Source organism: Callorhinus ursinus, unplaced genomic scaffold (genome assembly GCF_003265705.2).
Source record: "Callorhinus ursinus isolate GAN/ISIS: 27379988/994484 unplaced genomic scaffold, GSC_fseal_2.0 scaffold16, whole genome shotgun sequence".
NCBI lineage: Eukaryota > Metazoa > Chordata > Mammalia > Carnivora > Otariidae > Callorhinus > Callorhinus ursinus.
Window position 1 is genome coordinate 32,191,083 of NW_027397078.1, and position 20,166 is coordinate 32,211,248.

At 46.6% G+C, this 20,166-nt stretch overlaps 1 protein-coding gene across 3 annotated transcripts in view; it reads left to right on the top strand.

Moving 5' to 3' along the window:
• The window catches only part of PIR (pirin), a 103,180-nt gene that overhangs the window by 23,505 nt on the left and 59,509 nt on the right, over positions 1-20,166 (top strand). For all 3 annotated transcript variants that reach the window (XM_025857648.2, XM_025857650.2, XM_025857649.2), the window contains exons 4-5: positions 8,395-8,478; positions 11,880-12,086. In XM_025857648.2, coding sequence (XP_025713433.1) covers positions 8,395-8,478; positions 11,880-12,086 — 291 coding nt within the window. The remainder of the gene's footprint in view (positions 1-8,394; positions 8,479-11,879; positions 12,087-20,166) is intronic.

A 20,166-nucleotide genomic window follows, 5' to 3' on the forward strand; every position in this document is an offset into this window, starting at 1 on the left:
GTTGCAAATGGCAAGATCTCATTCCTTTTGATGGCTGCATAATATTCCATTGTGTATATATACCACCTCTTCTTTATCCATTCATCTGTCGATGGACATCTTGTGAGCTACCAGTTTTATGAGAAGGTTCACATGCCTTCTGTACGTTACCTCCAAGCTTCACAACAATCCTGAAAAGTAGGAATTGTTTGCCCCCCCCCCATTTTATAGATGAGGAAACAGAGGCTCAGAAGTGGTGACTTGTCAAGGTCACACAGCCCATGTAGGGGTGTGGGGGGGCCCATCCGATCCCAGGCCCACACCTGTCCACTCTCCATGCTACCACTCCCTCTGGAACAGAGTTCCCCTTCTGTACATCTGATATTGTCTCAAAACATTGTCAAGTTAATACCATTAGAAATGAGATTGTACCTGTGACACGGATCCCCAGCTGTGAACACCTCAAGAGTCTCTCTTACTTACTGTGGGACCAGTGCTTTTGTGGTTCAGGGATCCCAATTTCCTGTCTGTAAGTGCAAAGTAATGCTCTTCTCTGAACCTCAGTGAGGAAATGGATGAAGTTGGTTCACCGCCTGGATGTTTAAGGATAGTCATTTCACTTCTTGCAGCCACAAGACCATTTCTGATCTAGTGATAACATGATATTAACAAAACCATGCTTTAATTGTTTCTGGCCTTTTACTACAGCCTACAAATTCTTTTCCTCCTTCTCTGTACTTTTTTGGCCCATCCACCCCAGCTTTTCCCCAGTAGTGCAATCTTTTTTTTTTTTTTAAAGTTTGTTTATTTATTTATTTGGGAGAGAGTGCGAGCACATGAGCAGGAGGGAGAGGGAGAAGCAGACTCCCTGCCGAGCAGGGAGCCCTATGCAGGGCTCGATCCCAGGACCGCAAGATCACGACCCGAGCCGAAGGCAGGTACTCCACGGACTGAGCCACCCAGACGCCCCCCCCACCCCAAGTAGTGCAGTCTTTTAAGGACCAGCTGGGGGGCTGCCTCCTCTATGAATGACTTCCCCATTCCTTCAGATTCTTGCTCATCAGAATTAATCTTTTTTCCTGTGTTTCCACAGGCACTAATTGTACTTTTTCTTTTTTTTAAGATTTTATTTTTAAGTAATCTCTATAGCCAACGTGGGGCTTGAACTTGCAGCCCCGAGTCGCACGCTCCACTGACTGAGCCAGCCAGGCTAGTATTAAGTTCTCTTACCTGTATATTTTAGTCGAGTTTCCCCTGCTAGAGTGGTGGCTCCCTGAAGGTCCGGAAGGGATGATCATTGTGTTCGTTTTGGGTGATTTCTAACTTCCTGTTTATGAGTTTGTGATGACATTTCCCCTGTGCAAGCTGCAAAGAAAGGGGAAAAAAAGAAAGAGATTTAAAATTACCCCTAAAGTTGATTTAAAAAGGCAAAAGACAAAAAATTGACATCCTCCTATCAGGCCCCCTTATTATAAAATGTTTTCATTGCTTCTTTTTTGTTTGTTTGTTTGGGGGGTTGTTTTTTGTTGTTGTTTTTATTGCTTCTTGAAGTCCAAAACCTGAGAAGTGTGACCCAGTAACATCAAGCACAATGAACACACTGGCCAAAAGTTTGACAAATTAAATCCTTACAATGAATTGAATCAGAATAAGAATAATGCACCCATCTAAAGATGTCAGCTGCTTAATGAAATTAAATATTAAAATGAAATCTTAACAGAATATTAAAACAAGAGGGAAATCCCTTAAACCCATCTCGGTAAGAGCCCTGTGAGCCCCCAGCCTTCATTCATTCTTAGGTGTCTGCCTTGACAGCTTTTAACTAGAGACCGTGGGGGCAGAAAACCTTCCCTCTACACCACAACAGAGCTGGTCCCTTGACGTCCAGATGGCAACCTGCCACCCACACACGGTCTTGAAGCGGAGACCCTACGCACGTGCTAGAAGACATGCTTAGTTGTCAGCGGCTCTATTCGTGAGGCCTAGCCCTGTTTGCGTGAGGTCCGATGGGACAAAAACAGCGAGCACACACTGTTAGGATCAGCAGAGGGCACTCTTCAGCAACAGTACTTCCAACCACCCACTTGCTCTCACCCTGGCTGCAGACACTACACTTTTTTTGCATGTGGGAAATTCGGGTCATCATAGAAGTTGGCAAACCATTCCCTTGCGGCCCCTTCAGTATAACACAGGAATGATAACACAATGGGTGTGAACACCTTGACTGCAGTTTTAAGAGATGTAGGTGCTGTCAGCCTGATGATTACATGAGGAGCCCGCGGTAGTTTGTCTGAAGAGATTCCACAAAAGGTTGAATCTTGAGTGGGGTTTGAAGAGAAAGGGCATTCCTGGTCTCACCCCGGGGTTCTAGAAGCACCTGGAAGGTTCTGAGGGAGTCCGCGATTCAGCTCACCTGCGTAGTTGGATTCAGGAATGTAATTGTTACCGAACCTTGATGTGCATGCCAGATATTTTACTCCTAGGGAAAGGAAAATGGATAGATTTGGGAGACATTTGCGAATGGGAGCAACAGAAAAATATAAAAGGAAAATTGCCTAAAGGCAGTTGTTCTTTTCTCTGTAGTTAGACATTGTTGGGTGGAATTCTTCATGTCCACACCAAGGAAGGATCCTGGGATCGCCGCCTCTCAGGAACCTGTGGTTGCCTGTCCCTCCAACCTCTTCTCCACCTCACCCAGGACTCCTGAGGCCTGTTTTCAGCTTTGCATACAACAGCACAAGGACCCTTTCTTTGCCAGAGGTGGCCAGTTCGCCTAAAGCCCTTGCAGTTGGCAGCCCTGGCTGGTTCTCTCTCTCTCTCTCTCTCTCTCTCTCTCTCTCTCTCTCTCTCATCTCTCAGAGAGAGAATGAACAGGGGAGAGGGGCAGAGGCAGAAGGAGAGGGAGAATCTTAAGTAGGCTCTGCACCCAGCCGGGAGCCCGACATGGGGCTTGATCTCACGACCCTGAGATCATGACCCGAGCTGAAATCAAGATACACAACCGACTGAACGACCCAGGCGCCCCAGTCCTGGCTGATTTTGCAACTCCCATCTGATCTCAGAGCACATGCGGGGCTGCCAAGATGGCGAGGCGGTATGGGAGGGTGAAATGGTTTTTATTTTCAGAGACAACATGTTAATTTAAGTCCTTGCTCTGCTCTTACTAATGGCGTGACCTTAAGCACACTGAGCCACGCTGTTTTCAACACTGACATGTAGATAATACATTCTCAGAATCCGGGGCTTTGTCCATGCTGAAATGCTATGCAGGTACGAGATGCTGTTATCCATTCGTTCGTTCGGCAGATCTTTCTTTAGGGCCAGCACTGGGCTGGAACCTTCGGGGAGGTTATGCTTTCTTAGGGCAGACAGACAATGAATTACCAAATAATTGTATGGTATAGTGTCCCTTTGGGAAAAATCGAGGAAGAAGAAACAAGTCAACACAGGAGGATAAAGAATAGACGCACCAATGTGACGGGCTGGTTGGGGGGTGTCCTCTCTTAGGCAGTGACGATGTGTGAACGGAGGCCGGAATGAAGTGAGGAAGTGAGCCGTGAGAATATTGGGAGAAATACTTTCCAGGAAGCATGAGGGAAGACCCACGAATAGGGTCTGGGCCAGCAGGAGTGTGGCACATGTGCTGGTTCCAGAACTTACTGAACACTTACATGCTAGGCACTTTGTCCACGTTACCCATTTAGTACTTACCACACTTGGTGAGCTCCTCTCCTAGGTCCTGATTGTACACGAAGAAACCGAGCCTCCAAGAAGTGAAGGACTTGGCTCCACCTTTCACACCTGGTAAATGGCAAACCTGAGATTCCAGCAGGGGCCCCAGAGCCTGAGTGGTTCTCCCAGACTGGGGCCCGCCAGCAGGGGGCGGTGCGGTGGGAATCCCTGCAGCATTGGCCCCGGGGCAGGGTTGGGGCAGGAAATGGCAAGGCAGGACCCAGTAGAGCTTTTAAAATATTTGGCTGAATACCTAAATGGTGCTGGTTATCTTTTCCTTTTTTGTTAAAACCGCCTTTTGGCCCTGGTGAAGGTGTTTATGTGGGGTCGGGATTGGATGAGCTTATTTAGTGGGGTGATATTCCAGATGTCTCAGTGATTGCCCAAGTAATTAAAACATTTTTGTAAATAATGTGGGTCCTTAATTGTATGGATTCGAACATTACCTTTCTATCCTCGAAGACCTGCTAGCCGCTTCTATTATGCAATGTGTTCCTCGCTGGCCTCTCTCAACAGCCATGGGCTCAACCCATGTTTTTGTTTTGTTTTTCTCTTTTCCCTACTCAGCTATACCAGTAGAAAAAAAAAAAGGCCACCATTTGGGGCCCGTGGAAATTAAAAGTAAACATAGTTTTATCTATGATGTAAACGTTTTGCTTTAAAGAAAAGGTCTTGCATCGAGAAACATTGAATGAGATCATCACACTCGTCCTTCTAAATACCGGCCAGAAAGAAAGAACAGCCTTCACTCTGTCTTGTGCTGTGATTCTTCAGAATTAATCGATAGCTCTTAAATTTCACATCGCAAGTGCCACTTTTCTTTTGTTCCTGTTTTGGTGTTGTGTCTCTCTCCTCCCGAATATATGAACGCACCAAGAAGAACTGACAAGGAAGCCAAAGTGTTTTCGTGAAGATCCATGGAAAGTTTAGGACTAAGAAGGGGAAAGGACTGAGCAGGATCAGGGCGCATGGCAAGTCCTTTAAGAAAACACCTGTTTCAGATTACAGATTTCTTAATGAGACACACACAGCTCTTGAGTTTAAACATAACACTCCCAGTTCAGTCAACCACCCACGGCCATTCCCCAGGTGTTTGCGATTATGTAATGTCCTGAAAAATCATCTGGATTGTGTCAACTCTTGGTACTGCTTGGGTTTAAAAAAAAAAATCCGCTGCAGGCATTAATTTATAAAGTCTCAGTGTAGCATTTATAGCACTTGAGAAAAATAAATAAATAAAACAAAAGACAATCATAAATAAGGGGTCATTGGTTTCTGATCTTTTTCCCTCCCAACAGCTAAAAGTATGGGTTTTTGCTTTAAGTAGTAAAAGGCAGGCATTACGAACTCTGTAAAGCTTCATTGACCAGGCTTCTCTAATTCAGATTTTACAGTATTTAGGATGGTGTTTACTTTTCGTATTACCAGAGAAAAGAGGACATCCACACTGAAAAAGTAGAGGAAAAGTGGAGATAACTGTCTTCTGTCTTTTAGAAACAGCGTTGACATTGCTTTCTAAAATAAAACTTGCAACACACACGCACACACGCAAACCTCTTTTGGTGTCTGCGTAAATTTTCATCTTTAAATGAGTCATGCTCACCACAATTTACTTTTTCAAGTTGCCTGACATATTTTTAGATGATTAACAACTTGAAAGTCCCTAGGCTTGGGTAATTGAAAAAACTTTGGGGATGGGAGGAATACGATTTGAAAGAGACTCCTTTGAGAACGCAAAGCTTCAGCCCAAACAGAACGAAAGTTGCCTTTATTATGCAGTTATTTTAATTAAAAATGCATGCATAACAGGAAAAGGAAAGCAATTCTAGACACTGCTCCTTCTAGTTTGACTGGTTGTTTGAGATTTGGAAGCTTTTTATTTGTCCTCTTCCATTTTTAAGCTTTGCATGAGCTCCTAAGTGCTTCATTCCTATTTTGGCCTCTATACTAATTCTAGGTCTTTCTGTCTAGCAACGTCTTAAAGTCAGAGCTAGCTACTTTTGTCCTCTCACATAGTATGGCACTGTTCTTCCAATTCTTTGTATCTTCCCTTCTGTCTCACAGCCTTCCTGGCCAGTCCCCGTTCACCTAAAGAGGGAACAAATATTCACCAGCATCTCTGCAGAATAAAGCATATCACTTCTTTTCATTCACTGATGAGCAGTAGCCTCCTTTTATTTTTGCAAGATACAAAAGTTGTTTCCGTTGTAAAAAAGTAAACTACTCCTTGCAGGAGACCCAAACTATCAGAAAAGCAGAAAGAGGATATAATAAAATGTACTTGCAATTCCACCCTCTAGAGATGACCGCTGTCCACGTTTTGGTGTGTCTGTCCGGGCATCTCCACACACACTGTAACATGACAAGATAGAAATTTTTTAAATGAACCCGTTTAAACTCATCACTGTGGGCTCCTGGGCAGCTCAGTTGGTTAAGCGACTGCCTTCGGCTCAGGTCATGATCCCAGGGTCCTGGGATCGAGTCCCGCATCTGGCTCCCTGCTCCTTGGGAGCCTGCTTCTCCCTCTGCTTCTCTCTCTCTCTCTCTTTGTCTTTCATGAATAAATAAATAAAATCTTAAAAAAAAATAAACTCATCACTGTATGTGACCTCTTTAAATAAAATTGCTATTCAGTAACCTGCTTTTTTTGATTAAATAGTATTTCATTTTTCTGTGTCGGTGAATCGAGATCTATGTCACTTTTTAACAGGTGTGTAATATTCTCTTGTATGGCTGTACCATAATTAGGTGAGTGTACCCTAGTAGACCCATCATCCGCATTGTTCCTTTTTGCTATCATAACAAACACTGCAAAGATAGGTTTGTGCTGACATTTTGTATTCTTCTTGTCTCCGTAGATTTAAATCTCAGGAGTGCGTGTGCTTTTTTTTTAAAAGATTCTATTCATTTACTGGAGAGATACAGAGAGTTAGAGAGCACAAGTGAGGGAGAAGGAGAAGCAGGCTCCCCACAGAGCAGGGGAGCCCGATGTGGGGCTCGATCCCAGGACCCTGGGATCATGACCTGAGCCGAAGGCAGACGCTTAACGACTGAGCCACCCAGGTGCCCCTCAGAAGTGTGTTTTTAACATTGAAATCTTCTATGCATTTGGAACACGTTTCCATATATAGGGAGGGGCTTACTCTCTTTACTCATATGGTCGGCCAGTTGTGTTCCAATACCGTTTATCGGAAAATGCGTCCTTGCCCCACTGATCAGGAATTGCTGTCATTGTATATAAATTCGCCATGCAAGTGGGTCTCTTCTCTTTCTGGGCTGATGTTGCACTGTTGCCATTAGGATAGCAAGTTTCATTTTACCATGTATCTGGGCATCCTTTAGCCCAGTCAAGTTGACACAGGAAATTAACCATCCCAACCTAGAGCCTCCAGTTTCCGTAGCTGTCTGCCTGTCACCTGCTGGGATAAAGGTTGCTGCTGAGACCATTCTGTACAGAGTGTACCTCAATGGCATTGTTCGGCAGGATGACACATGGAGGGCCCTCATGTCAGCCAGCCCTGATTTCTCCTGTCATAAATGCTCTATATAAGTCTGTGGTTTCAGGAACTGGCATCCAATAAAGTTGGCTCAGGAAGAAGGTGGTTTATTATAAGGCTACAATATAAGATTTCAACAGCTTGACAGTAGGCAAGTAGGCACTTTAATTGCCCTTTGGTTGGGGTATGAGAAGGCAGAGTAAATGATGGCCTGTTTTCCCAGCATGAATTCTGAGCCAGTTGAGAAGATGAAAGAGTAAGAAAGACGGCAGATACGAAAAAATACCTTATTTCTGATAAAGCTGATATTGTAGAATGTGGCTTCTATCTGCATGCAGCTGAGCTTCCAAATACCATATGTGGGCGAAACTTAGGCAGACTTTATTCAGATTTCACTGGCTGTGCCGGACCTGTGAAGGCCACGGCCATGGGGGCTGGCCCCTCCCAGACGGACTTGCTTTCTGTGGGCAGGCTGATAACCTAAAAGGAAGGGGAGAACCAGGGGTTTGTCACTTGAAATGTGGCTAGTGTAACTGAGGAGCTGAATTTTTAATTTTGTTCCACTTTAATTAAACTTAAATAGCTACACGAGGCTAGTGGCTACTCTCTCGGACAGCACAGAATTTCTTTCCATTCTTAGATTTAGTTTGGACATGCCCCTGGAAAAGTTGGCTTTCATTTATATGAATTCATTTGATATTTCACTTGGGTTTATCGAGCACCTAAGTGAGTTTGTATGCCTGGTGTTGGAAATACGTTGCCTTTGGATTTCTCAAGTCAGCTTTTAGGGGAAGGTGTGGAGACCTGAAATCTGTTGTCCCACACACCTGGCTGAACATGGCCTTGGTAACATGGCCCAGCTGTTTCAAAGGGAGCCGCCTCTTTCACCCTGAGCTCTAGGACCCATCATGGTAGGCTGAGGGGACAAGTAGGGGCTTCTGTCACCTGGCTGTGAGCTCTGGCATGCTCAGGGCTGCATCTACGTGGAAGAGGGGGCTCCTGTTTGGAATTCTCTCAGAGACATTGTATGGACTAGCATGGTCTTTTCACTAGAGATTCATTCCCTCAGCTTGTGCTACTGTCCTGGTCACTCCTCACACTTTCTCAGCACATTTTCTGTGGAAGAAGTGAACAGTTCTTCATAGCTGCCAAACACCTACTTTTTCTTCTGCTTGTTTTGTCAAAGGTATCTTACCTCCTGGAGGGCGGCAGCATGGCCCATGAAGATTTCTGTGGACATGTTGGTCACATGAACCCAGGAGACCTGCAGGTATGGCCGACGACAAGCAATTGCTGATGGTTTAATAGCCTTTGGGTGCGCATGCTTGCTCTCACCCAGTTCCAGTACATTCACACTTTCCTCCCTCTCTCTCTTAAACTTTTGACCTCTTCCTTTTTGTGGGTCCTTCCATTCAGCCTAGAAACCTGCACTGGTTTCTTGTATTCGCTCAAGCTTTCCTTGACCCCCTCAGTCACTTTTTAGTTCCCAACTAGTCTTTCTCTTACATTTCTCAAAAGCATAATCAAGGATGATGGTCTTAACTTACTCATCTTCCATTTCATGCTTCACTCACAGCAATCAGGGTTGGCCTGTCTCAACATCCACCCAGACCTCTACTGAGGCTGCTCAGGCAGTGGTCACTCATGATGTCCCCATGGCCAAACTCAGTGTACCAGGTTCTGTCCTCATCTTTCTAGACCTTCCTGCTGCATTTGTGACAATTTCTTCTTTTTTTTTTAAAGGTTTTATTTATTTATTTATTTGAGAGAGAGAGTGAGGGCAGGAGGAGGGGCAGAGAGAGACTCCCAAGCAGACTCCGAGCTGAGCATGGAGCCTGACGCAGGGCTCGGTCCCACCACCCTGTGATCGTGACCTGAGCCGAAACCAAGAGTCAGACACTTAACTGACCGAGCCACCCAGGCACCCCGTGACAATTTACTCTTTGTCTTCCAACTTGTTTGCAGGGGTAAGTGTTGTCACTTAAGACCACGATCCAGATCTTGCCACCATCCTCGGCTTGTTGGAGACACGTTAGAATTAGAAGCCCCAGCAACTCTTGGGTATTCTTTGCTGGGTTTGGAAGTCTGAACTCAAATGTCAAGAACTTTCTGGGATTATTTACATATTGTGTGGGGAATTTTAACTGCAAATATTTGAATTGTGTTTCAATGAACATGAAATTGAAAGCATTTTCATGTGAATAATCTCTCTAAAGTAAGTATTCTTTTTACCTCATTTTTAAAATGAGAGAATGGGAGTGCCTGGGTGGCTCAGTCGGTTAAGCGTTCGCCTTCGGCTCAGGTCATGATCCCGGGGTCCTGGGATCGAGCCCGCATCGGGCTCCCTGCTCAGCAGCGAGTCGTCTTCTCCCACTGTGACCTCGCTCTCTGTGAAATAAATAAATAAAATCTTCAAAAAAAAAAAATGAGAGAATGGGAATTTAAAGATGTTGAGGAAAGACGTCCATGGCCTCAGAGCTAGTAAATAGCGAGGTTGAAAAGAGAAATCTGCTCTTCCCCCTCCAAATCTAATAGGTGGGCTGTACGTATTAAGAAAGTTCCTGCCAAACTGGGTTATATCTAAAAAAGGATAAACAAGGTATGAAAAGTAGATTGAAAATATGGAGAGATAAACTGTGAACCTAACAGAAAAACACACGGGAGGCCAAGTCTCTGAGGAGCCCCAATAGCTGCCATCAGATGGAAGAAGCGCAGCGTGGGGCAGTGCTGAGATCTCCTTCACGTTATGTTAGAGCTGTGGTCAGCGAATGTTTTCTGTAAGAAGTGGATAGCACCTATTTTAGGCTTCGTGGGTCATACAGTCCCATATGTGGCAACCACTCTGTCCTACCTTCGCAGCATGCGAGCAGACAGACAGCATGTCACTGAACGGGCACGTCTGTGTGTCAGTAACACTTCTGTACAGAATCAAGTGACAGGGCTGGATTTGGCCCCTGGGCTGTCGTTTGCCGACCCCTGTACTAGAAGGTGTCATCAGTCTGGTCAAATGGAAGATGGAAATCTATTTAGATTTAGTGACAGAAAGAAAACTAAACTATGTAGTGGCCTTCTTTCAGATCTGGGAACGGATATTGCCCATTCTGGTCTCAGAGTCTTTTCACCTGCTGCTCCCTTTGTATGGACTCCCTTCCTCTCGCCCTTCCCCGGGTCACTTCTTACTCCTTGTCTGGGTCCCAGCCTGAAAGTTCCGCCCTCAGGTAAGCTGTTCCATTTCATGCGCTCTTCACAGAAGCCCGTGGTGCCCGCACCCCCCACCCCCAGCGCCAAGTACAATCATATGCCAATTGATTATTTGTCTCATTGTTTAAGGATTTCTCTCCGCACGAGGGCCGGGTGGAGGATGCTGTTGGTGGCCTGCCTCTTGGCCCTCTGCCCCACCCCCGAGTCCGGGTGGCAGCAGTCCCCGTGTGTGCGCGCGCATGCGCGGCTGTCCATCTCACGCGCCGCTCCTCTGCCCGAGGTCGCTCTCAGCAGCCGGATGTGCTGGGGATTGGACACCCCCAGAAGTCTTGTCAGAGAGGGATGGGAGTTGGCGGGTAAAGCCCCTAGCTTCCCCTCCGCGCACCCATCTGCCGGCCTCCCGGGGGGGACTGAGCCCCGGGGGCCCACAGATGGCCCCTGCTCGTCCTCACCCCTTTTTGGCTTTCTCCCTTGCCGAGCTTGCTTTTTCCTTCTTCACTTGTGCTTTCTGCAGCACGTCCCAAAGAAATACTTGCCCTTCACTCCTAGTCTCGGGATTTCTGTGGCCGAAGCCAAGCTAGGACAGGCGGGGAACCTGTCTGCCATGTTGCATCCCTGGGTCCCGAGGTTAGTGTCTGGGGCTGGCCCCTGGTAACGCTCTCGATAAAGAGATAAACAGATGCTTGCAGAATGTGCACACCGGCGGAGGCAATTACTGCTCCAGGTAGTGAGGGCTCCATTAGCGGAACCGAGCAAGCAGAGGCAAGCCCCCTGTGCACGGGGCAGTGGACGCCACGGGCCCCCGCGCGGATCTGTAGGCGGAGACCCGTGGCCTCCGACTGCGCCAATCCGGGCTAGCGCCGGCTCTCAGCCGCGTCCTGTCCTGGGCCCCGCCCTCTGCAGCGGGCGCGGCCTCTGCTCGCCGCTGCTCCCACGGCTGTGCTCCCCGCTGCGGCGTGGGTCCCGGTGAATGGCGTGCCCATGTGGGGATAGGAAAGCTCGGCAACCTCGTCTCAATTTGCGACAATTCGGAAGGTTCAGCCAATACTGGAGCTCCGTGTTGGACCTGCCGAGGCGTCCGTTGTAACTGCGCTGCGGCTTGGCTTCTCCCCCAGCCCCGTCATGTGCTTTTCACGTAAGGTGTAGCTCCTGAGAGTGGTCCCCGGCATACTGTCCCCCTGCAGCTCCCTGTCTCAGAGCTCAATCTAAGACTCGGGGACGCCCAAGAGAAGAGCCTTCCATTTGTGTGACTTTCAGGTTTGATGCTTTGAATTCAAATGAGGAAGCTTGCAGAGCTTTTGGAATCCTGGAAATGGCTTCAGCAGTTGTCATTGTTGCTTTGTTATTCCTCACGACCCCGAACGCAGCACTTGTAAGGGGCCTGGCTTAGTCCCCATGACACAGTTGCCCCACCTGCAGACTTGTTAAAGGCTGGGTTACATTTCCTTCTTGTTGGTCCGCTGTTTGCAGTGGATGACCGCAGGCCGGGGAATTCTGCACGCCGAGATGCCTTGCTCAGAAGAGCCAGCCCATGGCCTCCAACTGTGGGTTAACTTGCGAAGCTCAGAGAAGATGGTGGAGCCTCAGTACCAGGAGCTGAAGAGTAAAGAAATCCCCAAACCCAGTAAGGATGGTGTGACGGTTGCCGTCATTTCTGGAGAAGCCCTGGGAATAAAGGTGAGTTGCGCTGTTACGGGTCTGTGAAAGCCGAGGTGTGCGGTCGCGTGAGGCTGGCCCCATCGGGGTCTCCGGGTCTCCGCTGGGTGGATCACAGTTCGCATCCCACGGGGTGGACTTGATTCAGAGACGGCAGAAGAAGTGGAACCCAAGGGAGCCCAGACCTTTTCTGCCACATGCAAACCCATAGAGTTAGGGAAATTTCAAGAAAGCAAGCTCATATAAAAAAATGTGGTCAAAGGCAATTTTCAAGGTCTAAGCATGTGTGCGAATTACAGCCTCTCACTGTACAGTTTTAGAGCTCCTTGGTACTGCACGTTTGCGACCTTTGAGAGACAACCCAAACCAGCTCCACTCCCTGAAGATTTATTTAAATCATTTAAGTCCAGCTTAGTAAGGAAAGCACACTACTATATCATAGAAAGGGTTTTCTTTTAATTAACTTGAACATTGATTTAACCCACACATGCCATGCCCTGTACATTCTTCTCAGCTGAGACTTTATAATATTTAGGATTAGGGTCCTGCCTTTTTAATCAAATAAGACCAGTTGAGGCTAAAGATTATGGACATATTTGTGATAAGAGAAGGGTGTGGCTCAAGTCTCGTGTTCATTAACTGCGCGCCGGAACTGCCACTGGGTTGGCCAAATGATTCGTGCCAGTGACCAGCTGGGTAGTGAGCCGGGTCGTGTAGTCTCTTAGGGGGCATTTCCCAGAGGCAGACCCTGAGCTGGGAATTCCTGTGCGGGTGATTGTAAAGGAAGTGCCCCTAGAGAACAGGAGAAGAAACCAGGGAAGGGAAGGGAGCCAAGCAAGGGTGTCCTCTCAAGCAAAGTCCCAAAGAAGACAGAGACTCCGAAAGGTTCAGTCTGCCTTCAGGTTGTCCTGACCCACCCCGGGCAAGGGGGCTGGGCTTTCCTGTTCTCTTCCACGAAGTCATTACCTAATGGCCGTTGAGTTTGGGCTGGGGGCACGGAAATGGTTACAAGGGTTCCTCGGGGATCTGGAGGGCTATATCCCAGTTCCACAAATGCCACCTGGGGCGGAGAGCATCAACATAATCGGAACAACTCTGCCATTCTCCCTGTGTGCGGTCAGCACCTAAAACTATTTTAAACACTAATTTTTGTAAATTTAAATGTCGCTTATATGCACCGACAGGGATAATGGCTTGGCAGTGGCTCTTAGCCAACCACTCAGTGGGATATGTATCATGGTTAACAGGTTGGTCAGGATTATTGGTTGGGACTTACCAGTGTGTATTTATATCTCCTGTCTTGCTGAATGTTGGGTAGTGCCCTTTTCAAACATATGGCAAAGGTGTCCTGCCTTTCGGCTCCCCAGAGCAGAATTCAGATCCTGCGGCATCTTCCTGGTACAAGGCGAAGGACATCGCCATGTATAGGAAGGATCAGGCAGGGAGGCCTCAGGGGAGCTGAATTCGTGCAGAGGCTAAGCGGCTCATTCTGTTTCCTGGGCTATTTTTCATTCTGGGTTTCCAAAACTCTGGGGTTCTAGGGACCTCCCTTCAGGGGATGCTGATCGTGGAGGTCAAAGAGATTTTCCCCTCTTCACTCCCAACCAAAGCACAAGGCTTTGCCCAGTCATGTATATTGGAATGGTCGTTAAGATTTCGCTTAGAAAAAAAGCTGTCTGCAGCTAAAAAGAGAAATGAGACCATGGATTTAACAGATAAGCAAAGCCAGCATTATCACGAATCCTTAGAGTTCACAACTGCTTCTCATTTATAGACAACACGATGCAATTTTAATGTTGGAGCCAGTTCCAGTTACAGGCAGAAGGACATTTTCAAGTACTTCCAAGCAGCAGACTGCATGGTCTTTGCGATCACAACCAAGAATGAGAGACCAGAGGTCATGTGTTTTAACTTTGTAAAACAATGTCCTAGTGGTTGCCGGCCTCTCTTTTTCTTTTTGTCAAGTAAAATTGCTGAAGAGAACTACGTTCTCCTGAGTACATGATCAGGCTTTATTATGAGAGCATTTTATTAAGGGACTCTTGGAACCCTGGGCAGCACCACTTTGACTTTTGAGAGGCCGTGTGGTGCTATGGTTACCCGCATGGCCTCCAGAGACAGCTGGCCTGGATTAGAATCCCCACCTTGAATTAGCTGTGTGGCCTTGGGCAAGCCACTTAACCTCTCTGTGCTTCACTGTATTCATCCATAACAGGGTTGCTGTGGGGATTAAGTGAGTTTTTGGTATGTTTAATCTATCCAGACAGCACCAGACACGCTGTAAGCACCACGTGAGCGATAGCTGTTACGATTATTATTTTGATTAGTTCATGTTCACTTGGGCAGGAGCTGGGCTGAGATTTGTGTTTGCTGTCTGTCCTAAAGGGACTTGCGGGGATTCAGGAAAGGCATTTAACCTGCTCTGAAGAAAAAGACACCAGCAGGAGTCATTGTAAGGATGGGGGATTGGCCATGTCTTTCCAGGTCTCATAAGAAACATAGTTTTTGTTTGTTTGTTTGTTTTTTACATCTGAAGGCTTAATATCTGCTCACCAAGGAGTGACTGAGACTTAAAAGCCTAGACATGCCTTAAATCAAACTGTAGATTGTGTTGCATCAGAAGATGATTTTAAGTTCAATTACAAGGTGAGGCTGGGAAGCTACCTGTCAAGAGATGGATGTGCTTCTAGCCAATGTAGAGTCAATGACCGCTCCCCTCCTGCACCTAAAATATCTAGAAAATGGAGTTAGTGGTGACCATCCCAGCACTTCTTCAACTTTATTCGTATGGATTACCTGGGGGAGGGAGGAGGCTTGTTAAATGCGGACTGATTGAGCAGGTCCGGTGAGGCCTGAATCTGCATTTATTTATTTATTTTTTAACTAGGCTCTTTGCTGGGTGGGCTTGAACTCGTGACCCTGAGATCAAGACCTGAGTTGAGATCAAGAGTCCGACGCTTAACTGACTGAGCCACCCAGGTGGCCTGCGAGACTGTATTTTTTTTTTTTTTAAGATTTTATTTATTCGAGAGCCAGAGAGCAGGAGCAGGGCGAGGGGCAGAGGCAGAGGCAAAGGGAGAAGGAGAAGCAGACTCCCCACTGAGCAAGGAGCCGGAGGGGAGGCTCCCTCCCAGGACCCTGGGATCCTGACCTGAGCTGAAGGCAGATGCTTAACGACTGACCCACCCAGGCGCCCCGCGAGTCTGTATTTTTAACTAGCTCCCAGATGATGCCAGTGCTGTTTGTCATATGTGTAATGAATGGCTGTGGGATCCAAGACACAGGAGTTGACTCGTCATGAGGAACAGGTTGATTACGTGCCTAGAGAAGGTGTTCAGGTTCAGCTCTGTGGCTTTTGGCAAATCTTACCTAACCTTTCTGGATTTTAGTTTTGACATCCATAAAAACGGTGAGGGGGTTTTGTGCAGGGTGTTAAAAGCTTTTTTAGAGTCCTTTTTTTTTTTTTAGTCTGAAAGGTAGATGTGTCCCTATTCCCAGGTTGTGTATGTCTCAGCGCTCAGGAAGCCACAACCAATTTTGAGCAAAATTCTGCCAGAACATCACGATCTCAAGTGAGGGCTGAAAGGAGGAAAGGATAAAAATGGGATACTTTGCATAGTTTGTCACTTCTGGAAGGTCAAAATCACATGTTTATTTCATGACAGTATAAAATTCTCCAAAGCCCATTCCATCCTTATCAGGCAGCCAATCAGCAATGTTTCTTGGCCGTTCTCTCTGGAATATAATGCCTCTATTTGCCTCCTGCTGTTTTAGATTCCGCTGTGTCAGAAGCAAACCTTAAGGAGGCCTCAGCCCCACTGGGGTCAGAAAAAGGCAACCTGGAGCCAGGCTGCCTGGGTTCAAGGCCAGCTCCACCACTGAGTAACTTTAGAAGGGCCACTTAAGCTTGCCCGGCCCAAGTGTTCTCATCTGTAAAATGGGTCGAGAGGATTAAATTGGTTAATACGTGTAAAGAACTTAGAACAACATCTGGTGCAGATTGAGCTCTAAGTGGTTGCTGCTTTTACTTTGCAAAAGCTTTGTACATTGTTCATGTGGCCTATAGACATAATGAAAAGGATCTTCCTTCTGATGGACGGATTGTATCTCCACGTGTTGGATGATAATCAACATTTTCAAAATTCACTTTCCAGAGAGAGTCGGCCAAGCATCTCCTGTCATTCGCTCAGATCTCGCCACTGTGCCCCAACACCCGAAACAGTGCCTGATACATACCAGACAATTCATGAACATTTCCTAAGTGCATAAGTGAAATCATTACAATGTAAATGAATGCTGGAATAGGAGAAACGGGTGAAGTAGTAAGAAGGTAGACAATCTAGGGGTCAAGAATGACTGCAATAAGCTTAATATGAGCTAATTAAAAAGTTGAGAGAACAGTAAAATTAGCTAAATTGCATTTTTGAACTACTTAAGGGATTACGAAGTAAAGAAAGTAAAAAAGATTTTTTTCCTTTAAATGTGAATACTAGGCTGTTTTGCAAGACCCAAATTGTTCCCTGCAGGTTTCTTAAATTCAAGCAGTGACGAGGATAGGCAGAGATGTGGAGGCTTGGGGGTCCACAGGAAGCTATCTTCTCTGCTTTAGCATCTTCCCTGTCGGTTTTCAAGGTGTGGGTTGATCTCTAGTAGGGGGTGTACTTAGCAGCTTTCAGTGGTCCTTGTTGGATATCCCCCCCCCCCCCCCGCGCTCTGATTTTACTTTGGCAGGCGCTGGGTGGCCCTGTCTCTCTCGGGCATGTCTCTCCACCAAAAAGCAACCTGCCCACTGATCAGCCTGCGTTGGTTGTGGGTTGGCATATGATTTAGAACCAAGTCTGATTGTTACCTCCTAGGCAGAGAACTGATAGATATCCGGCTGTATGGCAGGCCGTTGGTGCGCACACATACTTGTTCCTATACCGGAGCTAGAAAGAGCTTCTGTTTTCATCCAGGAAACTTTAAAGGCAGAATGTCATTTGCAACACTTTATCACCAGTATACAATTTTGTCAGTATTCCTTGCACCTTAGTTGGATTTAAAATATAGAGAGAGTTTGTGTGGCTTTCAGGGAAGTAACCTTGATAGCACATCCAAACAGGAGTGGGTTTTTGGCAATCCTAGTACTGGACAGTACACTTAGAAAATTTTTGCATTGTACCTATTTCTCTATTTCCGGGATAAGTTGAACTCTGTGATTGTGTCTGGCACATTTTAAGCGGATCTTGCAGACTCTACCGTTGACCTCCCCCACGTCTCAGCTCCCCTGCTCCTCTGCCTTTCTGAGTTTGCTCCCATTCACTTTGTGATGTGGGGAGAGCTGGCCCCTCCACAGGAGGCCTCTCTTTCCTTCCCGAGCTCAGAAGAACAGCTTCTCAAAGTAGCATTTAAAAAACTATTAAATCATGAAAACAGGTAGCGCAGGCACACTTTTTGTCCCCCCCTCTTTTTTTTGCCTTCTTTTTAATAAAGATTTTGTTTATTTATTTGACAGAGAGAGACACAGCGAGAGAGGGAACACAAGCAGGGGGAGTGGGAGAGGGAGAAGCAGGCTTCCCGCTGAGTAGGGAGCCCGATGCGGGGCTCGATCCCAGAACCCTGGGATCATGACCTGAGCCGAAGGCAGACGCCTAACGACTGAGCCACCCAGGCACCCCTCTTTTTTTTTTTGCCTTTGACGTATGCTGACAAGTTCATGGGTCTGGCTCAAAAAAGAATGATGACTATTCTCCCAGTGGCGGAGGTTGTAAGTGGCACTGTGTGCTCCTGACGAAGGGGACTGGAGAGAACAGGCTCTAGCTGCCCCAGAGAGTGAGCAGAGGGGAAATGCCACCTGCCCAGAAAGGAATCGTCCCTTCCAAAGGCTTCTCTGTTCATTTACTGTATTCCTAAGTCAGTGCACTCTGTGATACACTTAAAAACTGGATATTTAAACAACTGTTCCCTTTGGGGTGAGGGTGGGGGTAAGGACAGATCTGACACTTCTCTCCATATGTCTTTTTCTTTTCAGTTTTGAAAGATGTAAATGTTTACATATTAAAAATATCAAGTTACACCAGAAAAGGAAAAAACCTCAAATTTTAAAATCAAAAACAAATGAAGACCTTAAAATGTGTATGAAGCTCTCAGCAACATAACTACACAGAGAAAAGTATCTATTTTAAGAACTTTTAAACATAGTTCTCTGACGGTACATTTTTAGTGGGATGTACTCTAAAGAAAAAAAGCACAAAAATTTTAAACTTGACTCCATCGTTTATTGTTAGTATTGGCATTACAATTTTAAAATAGTTTTGTGTATATTGTGAAATAAAACCAGTGAGTTAACTTGTTAATATTTTTGGGAGTCAAGATTCTCAGTGTAAGAAAAATAGACACAAATGTAGACGAAAGAACCAAGGGGCGCCTGGGTTAAGCATCTTCCTTCGGCTCAGGTCATGGTCCCAGGGTCCTGGGATCGAGCCCCGCATCGGGCTCCCTGCTCGGCGGGGAGCCTGCTTCTCCCTCTCCCACTCCCCCTGCTTGTTCCCTCTCTCGCCGTGTCTCTCTCTCTGTAAAATAAATAAAATCTTTAAAAAAAAAAGCTAAGAAAAATACTGTAATATTCAATGTTACATTGAACAGTAAGTGGACATTTTAAAAAATGGATGGCCATTATCTCGATGAGGCAGTTTCTGGAAACCTAATATGATTTGGCCACTTTAGGAATCCCAGGCTTTTTAATGATGTGATTTTATGTTTCTTCCTGATAACGGTCTTTATTTTCCTCTAGTTGTTATTTCCATTGATTTTTGTTTTGTTTTGTTTTTGTTACGGTCCATGTTTAATGAGATGCTATGAGGAATGCTCAGTTAAAGTCCCACCTAAGAGATTCAGTCACCCAAATGAATTCTGGCCGAATTTCCCTTGACCTTAAATAAATACTGGATGGGTGTTGGGAAAGAGGAAAGGAAATATCCGCACAAGGCAGAGAACCTTGTGGTCTCCCTTTGTTTTGTTTTATTTTATTAAGAATTTTTATTTATTCATTTGAGAGAGACCGAGAGAGTATGAGCAGGGGGAAAGGCAGAGGGAGAGGGAGAAGCAGGCTTCCTGCTGAGCAGGGAGCCCAACGCGGGACTCGATCCCAGGACCCCGGGACCACGACCTGAGCCGAAGGCAGACACTTAAGCACCTGAGCCGCCCAGGTGCCCCTCTGGTCTCCCTTTGACACAGGGCAAGGGCAACAGCATTTGCCAGGAAAGGATATGGTGAAATCCAGTCCCGTAGAAACATGGACTTGAGGATTTCACCATCTCCACCTCCTTGCCGTTCACCAAGGTCCAGCCTATGTCCCCTCTCTTCAGTGAAGCCTTCTCAGCTGCCCTAGATCTACACAACCATCTGTTTCCACATCCCGTGGGATTTGGGACTGACAGCTCTTTAATCCACGTGTCCCATTTCTCTGTGAGCTTTGTTCGGTCAGTCATTAGGCACCAGCTGTGTGCACATCGTGCAGTGCCCTGGAGATAGGTGACCAAGAAACAACCACCGTCCTCAAATAAGGTCATGGTCTAGCGGGGGAAGGGAAACTGGCACACATCAGAGGTATCACGTGATACGTGAAAGGTGAAGCCAGCAGCACGCGAAACTTCATGATAGTCTGGAGGAAGGACGGTCGATTTGCTTGTGTGCTTTGTAAAGCGAGGGAAAGGAAGAAAAGAGACGCGGCAGGGGTCATGTTTTGGAACGGTGTGGGTAAAAGGCGTGGGTAGTAGGAGTGTGATACCCATTTGGGGATCATGATGGCAGGCTGCATGGATAACCAGATCCTCATGGGGTTGTGACCAGGCAAAAGGAGATGGCATAAAATATGGGGCCGGAGGGAAATCAACACCAAGTCTGTCTACTCCTGGATTTTTGCCTACAACTGGCCTTGGCTGTATGCATCTACCCTCGTCGCCCCTCTCTCTCCCAGGGTTGTCAGAGGCATGGTTTGAGGATAAGGTAGGGTGGAGTGCTGCGTGCAGCCTTCTCTTCTCTCGAATTTCAGAAAGCCACCCGTTCCATAGGAACTTCCCCCACCACAGGCCATGGAGCCCGAGCAGATGATCGGCATCAT